The sequence below is a fragment of the Phalacrocorax carbo genome, chromosome 3 (assembly GCF_963921805.1).
Source record: "Phalacrocorax carbo chromosome 3, bPhaCar2.1, whole genome shotgun sequence".
Classification (NCBI taxonomy): domain Eukaryota; kingdom Metazoa; phylum Chordata; class Aves; order Suliformes; family Phalacrocoracidae; genus Phalacrocorax; species Phalacrocorax carbo.
The window spans coordinates 21,147,083-21,162,654 of NC_087515.1; the positions used below are offsets into that span (position 1 = coordinate 21,147,083).

General features: G+C 38.9%; 1 protein-coding gene across 6 annotated transcripts in view; it reads right to left on the reverse strand.

The window, feature by feature from the left end:
- Positions 1-15,572, reverse strand: part of PPM1B (protein phosphatase, Mg2+/Mn2+ dependent 1B) — a 64,014-nt gene that overhangs the window by 19,403 nt on the left and 29,039 nt on the right. For all 6 annotated transcript variants that reach the window (XM_064446099.1, XM_064446098.1, XM_064446094.1 and 3 more), the window contains 2 exons: positions 4,533-5,396; positions 2,518-2,635 (listed from right to left, as the gene is read on the reverse strand). In XM_064446099.1, the coding sequence (XP_064302169.1) occupies positions 2,518-2,635; positions 4,533-5,378 (964 nt within the window). In that variant the 5' untranslated portion in view covers positions 5,379-5,396. The remainder of the gene's footprint in view (positions 1-2,517; positions 2,636-4,532; positions 5,397-15,572) is intronic.

Consider the following 15,572-nt stretch of genomic DNA (forward strand, 5'->3'; position numbering starts at 1 on the left):
GCTCTCTCTAATCTCAAGAGAGACTACAAATATGCAAGCCATTTCAACTTAGATCCCATTTAAACAAGAGGGAAAGACATCACACAACACCAGCACATTCAGAGAACTTGTATCGTGGCCTGAGGGCCTTCTTATATATATTTAACGGTAAGGTTTGTTACATCAACTATCTAGATTACTGGGACACTGACACAAACAAAAAATTTCTCAGTTTACCTCATTTGCTTATGAGCGCAATTAAAAAAAGATATCTAGACAAAGAACATGAGTAATTTTCACAGCTTTTCACACACATGAAAAATTTAATGTTGAAATGTCTACAGTGTCATTTCTAGCATTAAAATAAGTTTGAGAATTTTTGATACCGAAGTGGCAAAACTAAGTTGTCCACAGCAACCAGCTTACAGTGGCAAGCAGGTATATTTCCATGTCACTGTCACATTTTACACTGAATTAGTGTTAAGAAGTTATGACTGGTTAGCTGTGGTATTTTTGCTATTGTACACTCAGAAGATTCTTGATCTCCTCGGATCTACAGATTACTTCTTACTTATACCTAGTGCTACTTATTTGGATATAAGCTACTTGCTAATGAAAGCACATCCAATCAGTCCTTTCAGTATCCATTACAGCAGATATTCAAATAAACCAAAACTAACAGGAAAAACAGAAGTAGCATCTATCTTCTATGTGGCAGTGCTGGAATCCTGGATGCCTGGAAAGTTTCCAGGTCCATGTTGAGAAAATTTGGTCAGTCACACCTTCTTTCATAAAAAATGCTCAGGTAGTCAGCAGCCAGAGCTAAGGCTTATGTCATGGAGACGTTGTTGCAGTCCCAAGATGGTAGCCTCATGCTGGTTCAGACCTGCAAAGTTCCAAACATCTTGGCACCCAAATTTAAAATGACTTTCATGGAACTCTGATAAATCCTGTAGATTTCCAATATTATATTTTTCAATATGAACACAGAAAATCACCATCAGGACAGCAATACTGTAGTATAAACCTAAACCACTGGTCTCAGCACCTGGAACGAACACATCTAAGAAGACTACACAACTCATTATCCATCTATAAAGAGATCGCCTCTTCATGAAGCACAGTTAAACTTGGATCTAGTGATCAGAATATTATAGTCCAGGCCTGAAACAAGTCAAGAAACGGTACAAATTATCTCAGCCAGCTTTGTCTTCAGTAAACCCTTTCCTTCCTTGAATACTGTTGCTGTAACTGATAGCTCCAGCAAATGGGTTAATAAGTTGCATCACTGTAAGCAGGTGACAGCACTTCAGTACTCTTCTGATGAGATTACAGAAGTTTAAAGAATCGTAACAACAAGGCTTTAAAAGCCTCTGATGACTGCTTCTCTCCAGTGATGCTACTTCACAGTATTATCCTAGCAACATTTGTAACAGCACGACAAACTGTTCCAAGAACTCAGTTATTTTCACGCCTGGGATGCATCTGCAAAAACCTGTGCCAACATAAGAACAATATTACAAAAAAGGCAAGCCTTTAATATCACCCCTCAACTTCAGTCAATTCTACCAAAACTGAGCTGTAGCTGGATCACTAGAACAATTAAGATTGAAGAGACCAGGAGGCCACTACATAGAGCTGTCATCAGACCTTAGAACAGCCTTACCAGTGATAACTGATTTAAAATAGAAGCAACAGTTTGAAAGCCTGCTTCAAATGTCAGTTTTTCTAACATTATTAATGCTGCAGAAAAGCAATAAATATACATGGGCAAGTCTTTCATTCTTATTCAAGTTAATTTTCACTGTTTCTGCTTAAGGGAAGAAGCTGAATTCAACCTTTTGGATAAGTAGAGAGAGTTATAAGATCAGTGACTAAATGAAACTGGTTAGGAATTAAGTGTAGTCCTCCATGAAAGTTCTAGAATTTTTTTTTTTTTTTTCATACATACACTTGGTAAGCACTCAGAATTCAAAGGGATAATTTAAGGCTCTTGTATTCATAGGTATTTTATATCTATCATATATAGATAGAGATCATTTATACTCTGTTAAGTTTTCAAAAATGCATTTTAAACAGTGGTTGGTGTGAATGTGACTCACAGCTGTGTAAATAGGCAGTTAAAAAGTTTAGATAGTTAGATGGATAAGTTGCCCCTTCATGAAAACCCGATACAGCTTTTTGTCAAAAGCTTTCCAAAAAGCAAGTACCACAAGTATCCCTTTTAACGATATTTTATAAGCAATAGCAATACCACATTTTACTGAGCTGATATAACACTCTGCAAGGTCCGTGGTTGCATTTTGACCTTTAAAAATAGAGGTAAAAACCTAAAGCTCACATTAAGAAAACACTTGTGGAATACCAGGATAAACTAACCACAGGGCTTAAAACATTTTTCCTGACACACAGAAGTTGAGTTGTAACCAGGCCCGAATTTGACCCAACGTATTATCGGCATCATGGCTTTCAGGGTTTCTGTTTTCATGCTCAAGAAGGTTATGACAGCATTTCTAATGAACAAAATTGATTTCTTACCTTCAACCCGTGATTCTAAGTACTTATCCAACTCAGCATCTTTTTTCACTGCCTCATCTGAGACCTTAGGAGCATTTGAAAAACAAACTAGTACGATACTCATGTTATCGCGACTCCCCTACATGACAAAGAAAGGAGAAGAGTTAGGATCTTTAGTTGTCTTTCATTTTTTGTATTCTAGTCACATTATTACTTGTTCCAAATACAGTACTAAAGATATACTTGCTAAAAAAGAAGCCTTGCAACAAAACTGCATTTTGATTAATAAGAACCTCTACGTTTCCCAGCGAAACTACTTACTAGAATTCATCTTACTGACTATTGCACATTAAGTCTTGAAGTTTAAAATATTTAATGGATTTATTTACATGTCAACATTTAAAAATAGTATCAAGAAAACAGATCAGAAATTACATAGCCATTTAACATTACCTTAAGCCAAGTTAAACAACTCGTTGCAAAACAAAATGCAGAATACTTATCCTAGACTACAAGAATAGCTAGCTCCAGCTACTAATTTACCTCAGTTTGAGAGCATTCACCTAAGATATTACATTCATTAAAATCTGTTTATCAGAATGCATCTGTGTCATAAATAGCAACTTGAAAAGTGCAAAATATTAATTCCTTTAGTATGACCAAGCTGATCTTAGACTATCACTTATGTCACAGCAACACCAGCCAACAGCTTTTTCAGATACCTACTTTAATGCCAGTTCTTCACTAGTAAACTCTGATACCGCTTTCCTGCTCATATTTAATTTTCAAAATTATAATCCATAGCTAAATTTAAAAACACAGTGCCTAAGTCTCTTAGAAGATCCCACAGGGCCATAATTTAAACTCCTGGTTCGAAGTCAAGGTCAATTTTTTTTTTTGTAGAAATTTAGGTGCCATTAGTCACTGCATGTTTCTGCATGAACCCAACCTACTGGATAGTTCCTATGATCTATCACAATTACTCCTTCTCCTGAAGAAATTAAGCGGGAATTTGACTTTAGAATAACTTCGTTCAGAAGTACTCAGGAGTTATTCTATGTTCCCTTTCATACCAAGCATACATGGACACGTATCTTTTACGGCAGTTGTTATGATGTGGTACAATTGACATCCTGAAGACAGAGGACAACGTTCTAATATCGTTACAAACTGCAGAGATCCAGGATCTGAATTCATAAAACACACACAAGGTCAGGGCTCAGTTTTACTGAAAGTATACTAGAGTGACCATCCTTTAACAAGATTTGTCAAGTGCTTGGTCAAAAAAGCCATGGCATTTAAACCAACCATACAACGTATAGTATATGCTGGAACACACCTCTATTCCTGAAAAAGTTACTTACCCTTTAGTGTTAGAATTCTGAATTTTAATATTTCCCCCCAAATTTCATGTTTGGTCTGTGGCCTAATGAAGAAACTCTATTTGCACTAGTAGGAGTTGCACTTTTCAGGGAATGCTGGGAAGGTTATATCTATGAAGCATTTGTAGACTGACCTGGAGTTGCTCCAAACAAACTCTAAATTTGTGGAGCACAAGCAAGCTCAGCTGCAAAAGTAGTGCTTCTCGATCTAAGCTACAGCAATGAGTGGAAGACACCACTTCAGACAACAGGCAAACCACACCTTGAAGGGGAGATAGTACAAACACCAGTTTGATGCAAAGGATACGAACACTGCCCAACTTGAAAGAACAAAAAAACCCCACACAAAATACCTTGCAGAGAATTTATTCATTTAAAATATTTTGTATTTGGAAAGAAAGCTTAGAGCTGGAACTATATGCAAGCATTATTTGAGAAAATAACAAACCTTTATTTTTGCAAATGCTATCACCTCTCCAGGCATAAACGATAAGGCTGTATATTCTTCAGCGAGCATATAGTCAAACGGGTACACAAGTTTGAGGGAAGGAAGAGGGAGAAGGGGAAGAGTAGGCCAGGAACTGCTGTTAACGCTGTACCCATCTAAACAGAAAATAATTTTAGAACAGCTACTTGGAGAAAACAGTTACATACCTTATGTAAACAAGTGTCCACTACCCAATTGCACACTTTTTCCAGGTCATCTGATACTTCAAGTCTAGACTTAACAAATTCACAGAGCTCTTCATTGCTCATTACATCCCAGATTCCATCACAAGCCAAGATGATAAACTCATCTTCTTCTGCCCTTAAAATTTCACAAACCTCAGGCTCTGGAGAAACAAGTTGTTCTGTAGGGCCTTTACCATCAACACATTTGTAGTCATAGTCCCCCAGAGCTCGAGAAACTGCCAATGAACCATTAACACGCTGTATCATTACACTGCCTCCTGCATTCTGGATTCGCTCTTTCTCCCTTGGGTTGCAAGGTTTGTGATCCTGTGTTGAAAAACAGACTTGTCCATTCCTATAGAGAACAGCACGTGAGTCACCACAATTGATAAAGTATACATGCTCAGGTGAAATCATAACTCCCACTGCTGTTGAACCACTTCTGTCCATCCCGTTTCTGAGGTCTGAGAAATTGCGCATATACTCATCAATTTTCAAAAAGCCAGTTCTGATTCCACTCTTGACATTTTCCACTGAAGGTTCAAGAGCAGATCCAGGTTTTTCTGTCGCTCTAAAGTCTTCATTATTAGTGATGTGTTCTAATAAGTGCATGGAGCAATAATTTGCAACACGAGATCCTGCGTGACCATCGTAGACAGCAAAAAAGGACCAGTCCTCTAAGCCGTGGGGAATACCTACAACAGCTGTGTGAGCATCTTCCATCTCCACTCTCCATCCCTGCATACTGCTGAGGCCATAACGCAAGCCATTCCCTGCACCATGAGCATTATGTTTTTCAGTTTTTGGTTTATCCAAAAATGCACCCATGTTTATGCAATATTGAATCTGGAAAACAGAAGAAAAGCCTTATTTATAAAACCACCACTCCATATAAGCTTTGGTCTCCCTCTCCTGTGTTGTTTCCTTACAAACAAGTGATAAAGCATGCAGATGCACAGAAGTCAAGAACTATAATGGGGGGGAAAGTAATTTATAAATTACATGAATGAGGTGTGAACTTACAGACCCATTTGCATTTTTGGTGAGGTGGTTCATCTTTAAAGAGCTACTTCATCAAAATAAACACTCTCCATATGAAGGCAGAGTAGTTCACTTACCTGTGCAGCCCTGCCAATTTTGTCATTCTCTGCAGAAGCTAATTCATGCTGGAAAAACCACCCTATTACTCCTATTCTCTTTCCAGTTTTATTGTGGCATGAAGAAAACCTAATACTTCATAAATAAGAATCAACTAGTCTAATTAGACTTGCACATACTGTGCTGCTACTGTATTCTTGTAAAGGATGGCAAAAGTGACAGTAGGGGACCTTAGATAATCTAACAAAGGAAGCAAGAAGACAAATCCCACTTTGATCCAAGAAAACCCACAGGATTCTCTTAATTATATAGTCCTTTGTAAAACAACATTTCAATTTTTACCATACCTAAAAAGATGTTCCTGTGTTTACATGTGATTTTAACTTTATTGATCTTAATTGCATTGATCTTGATTTTAATACGTATCCAGTTACAAGAGATATGAGCTACCTATGTGAAGAAAATCTACAGAGAAGCAGTTGTTCTTCAATATCTGGAGACCTACTTCAAAATATATAACAAACATATCCAGAGAGCAAGCTTGCAGGTAAAAGGTGAGTAACCTATGTTGAAGCTTTAGAGGACTTCTGACTTCCTCTCCCGTAATAGTCTACCTTGCACTTTATGAAGTCAGCAGAGAATACATTCTTTAATCTACAGATTCCATAGTACTGTTCTGAAAACTTCAGAAACTCAGATACCACAACTCCGATCATGCTAAAAATGACTGCCCATGAAACCCTTAGTGACTGAATGTGAAAAATCGAAGGATTTTTCCAGATCCTTCATTCGAAAGGATTTTGAGAGAATTCTGCCATGACTGATTCTGAGCAGTCACTTGGTCTCTGACACACTAGTATCCACCAAGCCTGCAGAGTCATGATAATCTAGTTCTGGTTTAAGAGTTATCGGGTCAGAAAAAGAGGTTAAGAAATCCTTACTTCTGCCATTCTCCTCATCTAAACGCATTCTCAGCATACACAGCTTACTCTGATAGGAGAGATAATAGTACAATGCAATGAGGAAGAGATTACAGTTAGGTTCTGCACCCCACCTCCTTTTTTAGGGTAAACCTTAGGACTTTCCTCTAGACAATCCAAACTTCTGCATGAAGTGCCAAGCATCTCTAACATTCCGCAGTCCCCAACAGTTTGCTTACCAGTTATACCTTTTTTGAAATATATCTCCCACTCTTACTTCAGGACAAATTTAGACAAGCTTCCCCAAATATTGCAACAACTCCATATCTGGTTTACTTTTTGGTCTAATTTCACTGCCTGTCCTTAATTCAGTTTTAATGGCCTTTTGATTCAGATGCTACTAACATTACAGAACCACACTGTGCCTTTTGTGTAAGAGACTGAACATCATGTAACTTGATGTACTTTTTCTTTGAAAAAAGCAGAAAGAAAGCACCTGACTAGCTCAAATCAACTGAGAAATGCCAGATTTTAAACAACTCTCATGTTCCAGGACTATGCTATGGTCTAATTACAAGTCTCAAATTATCTGTTCTGACATGGAATAAAACACTAGTGAGATTGCACATTTATAAGATTTACTAAAGATGATTCTTTTAAACATTCAGCTAGAAACTGAGGTTTTGCATGGACAGTATATATGCTAACACTGCGCAATTACCCCTTCTAGGTCAGCTATGAGATACTACCAAGACTGGTGATCATTACTCATTTATTAGGGAACTCTACACTTGTGTTAGTTGTTTCTATGTACTCCTATTCTGCTATCAAGAAGTCTGATGTTATAACACAAGTCTTGTACTTAGTAAGTTGTCTTAACTAGCCATTAAAAAGTGTCCTGAGCCTTTTACACTCTCCAAAATGGGCATTCCGTGTACAAGGTACACATCCTCAGCTGCAGAATCTATAGCAAAACCGAATTATTAAGAGAACATGCTCAAAGGTTGCTGCCAATTTTATTTTACTCCATATAAACAAGTCCTGAAACTGGATTGTATAAAGCAAAATCAGAAGTACTGATTTCACAGCTTATGGCACATTTAATAGAAAAAAGCAAGGTGCAGAATGTCTTCAAACCCACATCTAACATTCTCAAAATACTTTCTGTACTTTTAACAAATTCAAAAAGTAATTAAGCCCTTTTAACCACAAATTATCCATCCTAAGCTTCACTCACCTTCCCAATCAGTTCAATTTTATGATATTATCTAAAGAATTTCACGCACAAGAAACCACAAATATTATCTTTATTCTTTATCTCTGTAGTCACCATCCACTGCCTTCCAATCATATTACCTGGGATAGCAAAGATTAAGATAGAATGACTACACAAACTTATGTTATTCATTGTAAGCTTCACTCGGTATGTAATTTGCAAGTGAAAGTAGTAAGTTACATTCTGCCCACAATTATTTGCATCATTATTTTTCTTTCCTTCTTTATCTGAAAATAATACTTTCAATGCTGCTGTGCTGTTTTTGGCTGGGACAGTTAATTTTCTGCACAGTATTGTGGAGGCTGTGTTTTGGATTTGTGCTGGAAACAGTGTTGATAACACAGGGATGTGTTTGTTACTGCTGAGCAGCGCTTACACAGAGTCAAGGCCTTCTCTGCTTCTCACTCCACCACACCAGCGAGTAGGCTGGGGGTGCACAAGGAGTTAGGAGGGGACACAGCTGGGACAGCTGAACCCAATTGACTAAAGAGATATCCCACACCATATGTCATCATGCTCAGCATATAAAGCTGGGGGAAGAACAAGGAACTGGGGGATGTTCAGAGTTATGGGGGTTTGTCTTCCCAAATAACCATTATGCATGATAGAGCCCTGCATGCCTGTAGATGGCTGAACACCTGCCTGCCCATGGCAAGGAGTGAATGAATTCACTACTAGTGAATGACCTGGACAGGCTGGAGAGCTGGGCTGAGGAGAACCTGATAAAATTCAAGAAGAGCAAGTACATCCTGCACCTGCAGATGAACAACCCCACACGCCGGTACAGGTTGGAGGTTGACCTGCTGGAAAGCAGCTCTGCTGAGAAGGACCTGGGAGTGCTGGTGTACAGCAAGCTGACTGTGAGCCAGCACTGTGCCCTTGTGGCTGAAGAGGCCAGCGGTATCCTGGGATGCATTCAAAGCAGTGCGGCCAGCAGGGTGAGGGAGGTTATCCTCCCCCTCCACTCTGCCCCAGTGAGGCCACATCTGGAGTGCTGTGTCCAGTTCTGGGCCCGCGCGCTCACGAAAGACAGGGAACTGCTTGAGTAAGTCCAGTGGAGAGCTAACAAGATGATCAGGGGACTGGAGCATCTCCCTTGTGAGGAAAGGCTGAGAGACTTGGGTTTGTTCAGCCTGGGCAAGAGAAGGCTGAGGGGGGATCCCATCAATGCTTATAAATATCTGAAGGGTGGGTGTCAGGAGGAAGGCGCTGGACTCTTCAGTGGTGCCCAACAACAGGACGAGGGGCAATGGGCACAAGTTGGAACATGGGAAGTTCCACCTGAATATGAGGAAAAACTCCTTTGCTGTCCAGGTGCTAGAGCAGTGGCACAGGCTGCCCAGAGAGGTCGTGGAGTCTCCATCTCTGGAAATATTCAAAACCCACCTGTGCCCCCTGCTCTAGGTGTACTTACTCAAGCAGGGGGGTTGGACAAGATGATCTCCAGAGGTCCCTTCCAACCCCTACCACCCTGTGATTCTGTGAATTCCTTGTTTTGCTTTGCTTGGGTGCACAGCTTTTATTAAACTGTCTCAACCCACAAGTTCTCACATTTACTCTTCCAGTTCTCTACCCCATCCCACCGGGGGGTGGAGTGAGCGAGCAGCTGTGTGGTGCCTAGTTGCTGGCTGGGGTTAAACCAGAACTGCAAATCAGTAGAAGGAACACAGCAACAGAAACGAGGTATTCATTACTTAGCAAGATACACAGCCAAAATGCTTTTCACAACCCTTTCTCTGATTTTGCTTTGGGAAAAAAAAATATATATCAGTGTCAAATGGTGTCATAAAAGCAAAGCAAGGCAGTGTCACACATGACCACAAACAACTGCTCTTAGTGCTCTCAGCAACTGATATTGTCAGTTAAGAGCTGAACAAGTTCCATGTAGTTTAATAGTTCACCTAAAATCAGTAAAGCAGATTCTTGAAATGATTTTAATGGCTGATGACCACTCATTCACAAGTTACACACAATATAAAGCTACTTTAAAAGCACACAAAAACATTCTTACTGGTAAAATGTAATACACAACTGAAATGCTGCCAAAATGACAGAAATCATCCAACACTCCAGACTTCTATGAGATTCCTTTAAATAGAGGATGTCCTTATGTTCTTAAATATCAAGTGTGGAAGAAATTCTATGACTAAGGAAAAAGATCAAACCCTATCTAATTGCAAAACCTTGTGAGCTCAATATTAAGCATTGTTTTATACATACAAAATAAGAAATCCTGTTTAAAAAACTTCCAAAAGCACGTTTCACATCTCAGCTTTACCAATTTCATAGGTAGTACTGGAGAGAACCTGAAAAGAAAGGTGATACTATTCAAGATTATATTCTTGATATTCTAAATACCCTACTTAGTATTACAAACATTTAATAAAGGATGCAGAGATTGACTTGATCCGTAAAAAACAGTAAGTTTGGTAATCAACTTACGGCTGGTCCTATAAAAGACACCAAACACACAGATCTTTCTATCACTATTATATTATGTAGACTATATAAGGCAGCAACTGGTTTGAAGATGAGCCAAAAAAGTCAAGCCATTTCAGTGAGCATAGAACAGTCATTTCACTGACTCATTGCAACTGAGGTTCTCAAAGTTAGTAACAGTGAGGCACAAAGACGACTTGAAATGGAAGAACACCTATTCTGTTTAAAAACTTCATTTCTAACAGTAACAAGTTTTAGCATTTTAAAAATACTAGGAAGTTGAAGAAAAAAGCAAATGACATAGCGTACAGGTGAGTACAGTATCTTCCTATCATGTGTGATGCACAAGTGTAATTTGAACTTCACACCTATGGTGCCAACACATTATCTCTTGCAGTAAACTCAGCTGTGTATTTACCTATGTACAAATTAAGTCGAAGATATTTTAATGAAATTTATGGTATCATGCCAAATTTCACTTTTTTAGCAAAGCAGCTTTAAAAAAGTCAACCAAACAACACAACACCAAAAAAACCCCGAAACACAACAGAACACCACTTGTTTTCTCCAAAATGAAAGGTTACAAAAAGAAAACAGCTCCACTGGAAAAACTACCCTGGTACTTGCATCTAGTTTTGTCCCTCTTTTAACATTTCAGGCTAGATCAATAAACAGACTTGAGCACCTAAAAATGGGACTCAACCAAACTGTGGGACTCAACCAAACGGACCTGCAAAAATCCTGCAGAAAGCAAAGCCTATCATAGATCTAACCTGGTGTTTCCATCTCTATTTGAAGCATGCTAGGCTAGATAAAAGTCAGTCTTGACACAAGCACCCAGATATCTGACTGTTTAAGTCAGGTCAGAGTTCACAAATTACAGAATCATAGAACTATTCATGCTGGAAGAGACCTCTAGAGCTTATCTAGTCCAAAACCCTACTCAAAGTTCACTCAACATGATATCCAACACCAAAGGTGGCTCAGGATGTTCAGATCCCTAGTGAGACCACATTTGGAGTGGTGTGTCCAGTTTTGGGCCCCCCAGTTTAAGAAGGACACAGAACTGCTATGGCAAGCCCAGCAGAGAGCTAGAGATCATCAGGGCACTGGAACATCTCACTTATGAGGAAAGGCTGAGAGACTTGGGTTTGTTCAGCCTGGACAAGAGAAGACTGAAGGAGGATTTCATCAACACTTAAATATCTAAAGGGTGGGTGTCAGGACGGTGGGACTAGGCTCTTTTCAGTAGTGCCCAATGACAGGACAAGGGGCAATGGGCACAAGCTGGAACACAGCAGGTTCCACCTGAATATGAGAAAAAAAACTTCTTTCCTGTGAGGGTGACAGAGCAGTGGAACAGGCTGCCCAGGGAGGCTGTGGAGTCTCCTTCCCTGGAGACATTAAAAACCCACCTGGATGCATTCCTGTGCCCCCTGCTCTAGGTGTCCCTGCTCAAGCGCCTGGACAAGACAATCTCCAGAGGTCCCTTCCAACCCCTACCAATGATGGAGATCCCATAGCCTCTGAGCAACCAGTTCATGTCTGACCACATTCATAATGAAAACACGTTTCCCACCAGTGCAACTTGTGTCCTTTTGTCTCTTAGTCTTTCATCACACATCTCTGGGAATAGTGTAGCTCTACCTTCTCTATATTCTCCTATTACATAGTTGGAAGGCAACAACTGGATCCACCCCTTTGCCTGAGAAAACAATTTAATTACCTCTCGAAAATATTTACCTCATGTAAGATTATTAGCTGAAAATCTCAAAATCTGCAAGACTGTTGACTATAATTTCCAGAATTTCCTTGGAAATGGAGATGGCCTTCATTCTTACCCATGTTCCACAGACTATTCTCTAAAACTATATAGAGCCTTCAGACCAAGAATTGAAACCTAGAATTCCCTTCTTCCAGTAGCCTTCTCATCTCTGGGAAGAATAACAACAATTAAAAAAACCATCACTCACCTGTAAGTGCCAATAATCACCAAGGCTCAAAGGCTTTTGGAAGGCCTTTAGAGGAAAAAAATACTGGCTTTTCCCCCTCTCTGGCAATGGAAAAAACCAATTTTGAGCAATGCACTGCTAAAGCAGCAGCTCTACCTAGCTCTCTACTGTATACTCTTCATCTCTGCTTTTTAAATCAATAGCTAAGCCATTTCCAGTTCAGGGCTGAAAGTCTCTAACAACAGCTGACATCCCTCCCTTTCCCAGGGCAAAAACCTAACCCAAGGCTTGCTTCTCTGAATTCCTAAGATATTCTTCTCTCATGCTTCCTACCTGATACAAATCCTACATGAGGCCCTTATCTCATTTATCTCATATACAGGGAACATAAGCAATAATTCTGGCTCAGGAAACCAAAAACATCTACCCTTTTGAGTTATGCAGGTATGAAGACAGAAGCCATGTCCTCTGAAACACAAGAAAACATCGTGGTAAGTATCTTTTTATCCATAGCTACACAGTGAAGACTTTCTTTTTCATATTAGATCAGCAGCAAAGGGTCTTAAAATCAGGTCTGTGTGAAGACTGAATGTCTCTGTTTAAAGAGAAACAATCACACCCACTGATTTTCCCCAAGACCTGCTTATAAAATGCCAAATGGTTCTTGCCCAGTTAGAGATATCCATGATTTCTGCTACATCATGAAGGGAAAACAGGCAACTACTTTAAATGAAAAGCACGCTGCTTTCCATACAGATTTATATTTAACAGGCAAAATTATTTACTTCCTGGTTGTCATGAAGGCAGCCAAAATATAATTAGTTTATAAAGGTCTAAAAGCCATAATCAAAGTTTTTGTAGATACTATAAAATAATTTTCAGATCACATGTCCGTTTCAAAGAGAACATAAGAACTAGACTAATACCTTTATGGCCAACAGTCCCAAAGGCAATAACATATCTTTTCATATAATGAGAATGGTCCAACATCAATCTTTTGGGCTTAGGTCATAAAAGTCTAGTATAAAATGTTTCTTCCTTAGAAGAATTCACTCAATGGGCCAGTCATTTTTAATAAGTCAGTACTGTGGAAAAGAAACAGTGCCAAAGTTCCCTCTTGCAAAACACATGTGCTCCTGCTATAAAAAAAGACATTTCAACAGAGAAAATGCCGCACTAGATATTAAAGATATAAGTTAAATATAATCAAAATACCTGTGACAAACATTTTCAAAGCTTACGGAAAACTGCAGGAAGAAACAACTTCTCTGCTTTAAGTAAAAAATTCAAACTTAGCCTTGGTAGAAAGCTCCTCTGTCTCCACCTTACACACATGCTCAGGTGTATGTATGTGCATACACACTCTACAAATTACACATGTCTACACACACTGAATAGTTTTGACATTCATAAAGATTCCCTGTACCCTTCAATTTACAAGAGAGTGACAGAATATTATTTTACTAAGATCTTTTACTAATCTTGTGTTTACTTACAATATGCTATTATACTATCACCATAGTTACATTATACTATTTATACTGTATGTATACCAAACATAAGTTCATGTGATGAGCGAAACCAGCTTTAAAGATCTTTATTTTTCATCTTGGAAAACTTGGCACTGTTTTTTACTTACTGACCTTAAAAAAGCTGGCACTACACGCATTTACATTAGGCAAACAGTTACTAAATTTTTGAGCAAGAGCTCTACTTGAAGCTTGGCTGTAACAGCTACTCTAACTACAAAGCCACAAGTACTGGCAGAGTCAAAAAACAATTATTGGAATTTAAGAATGAGAACTGAATATTTTCTTTTTACTTAAAAATGAACTACATAAAAGGACAGTAATTATCATTCATGTTTACTTTCAATGGGGTTTATTTGTTTTGAGGGGTTTTGTTTTGTTTTTAATCTGTTTTGATCTGTTGCCATGGGAGTCACTATCAGGAAGGAACTCTACTAACCAAAAGATACTGACACAAAGAAATTAAGTATCAATATAAAGCTTTAATATAGATCATACTTTCAAAAACTTTTCCTGCCAGGATGACATGAAAGAAGCACAATAGGCTTTTAAACCAGGAATTTCAAAAATTTTGCCAGTTATCCCCACTATCAGGTAGAATACATGCCTGGGAGCTACAGCTGTACCTTTGAAATGAACTTCTGCATCTTTATTGTTACAACAGTTGGGAGAAAAGAAACAATAACAAAACCAAAGAAAAGACACAACATCCCCTCCCATTTAAACCAGCAAGTCAAAAAGGAGATGAAGATTTGAGAATGTGCTTCAGCTACTTTATACTGGTCTGGAGGTACAAAACAATCTCAGATGTAATTTACTACTGTGTATTCACATCTATTTTCAATGTCAGTAGCAATACCTGAAAACATGATCACTTCTGCTCTGCCTCAGCTACACACCACTACATTGTGCCAGCAATTTCTTTTCTTTCAGAACTGCTGGCTGAGACATTTTTGTCTTTACTCTTTCAACTGTTTCACTGAAGAGGTCCAAAGCTAGCTTTAGTATTCTGAAACTTAGTGACTTTGACTGCAGTGGGTTTAAAAGCCAGCAGCTTAGACAGCAGATCCAAGGGGGCTGTAACAAGGAAGACAGTGGGGAAAAAACAGGAAGGAGCACCAGGAGCTAGGTTAAGAGCTATAACCTTTTTAGGTATGTTAACACCAGAAAAACATATATGCTCGTGGTCTTTTCAGTGGTTCATTTCATATTCTGCTTTCTTGCACCTTATTCAAACATGGATAAAGCTAGGTAACTGCAGATCTTCAAGCTCAGCTTATATGGCAACTGTCCGTGTCTCACGGACAAGTTGCACACTTCTGTACTGGGGCTTCCTATCTTCCTGGAATGCAGTTTGGGAGGTACAAAGTTGATCATACCTCAGATTTTCAAGATTAACTTCACAGAAAACTTGAAAGTGGACTCAATCTAGATTTGCAATCAGCATGTAGTACAAAGCCATCATTGCCCAGGCTGATGCATTTTTACAGTCACCAAGCCTTTATAACGCAGTTTCACTCTTACATAAGTTGCAGAAGTCAACTTCACCCAGTTTTGTGACCAAATGAAAGCTTAAAACAATATGCAGTGTTCTTCCTACTTAAGCTGCATATAATACTGTGCTCGCCAGTATGACTTCTGATAGCAAGCAGCCCTTAGTTCACTTTGGCACCATGGCTAGGGACTTACTGAAGAGGAGGAATGCAGAGTCATTCTCAGTAAGAAACACACTACTGTAGCCTATCTCCATTAAATGTCACTTATCTTAGTTTTCCAGGTAACAACTTCAGGTTTTCTTTACCAAGACT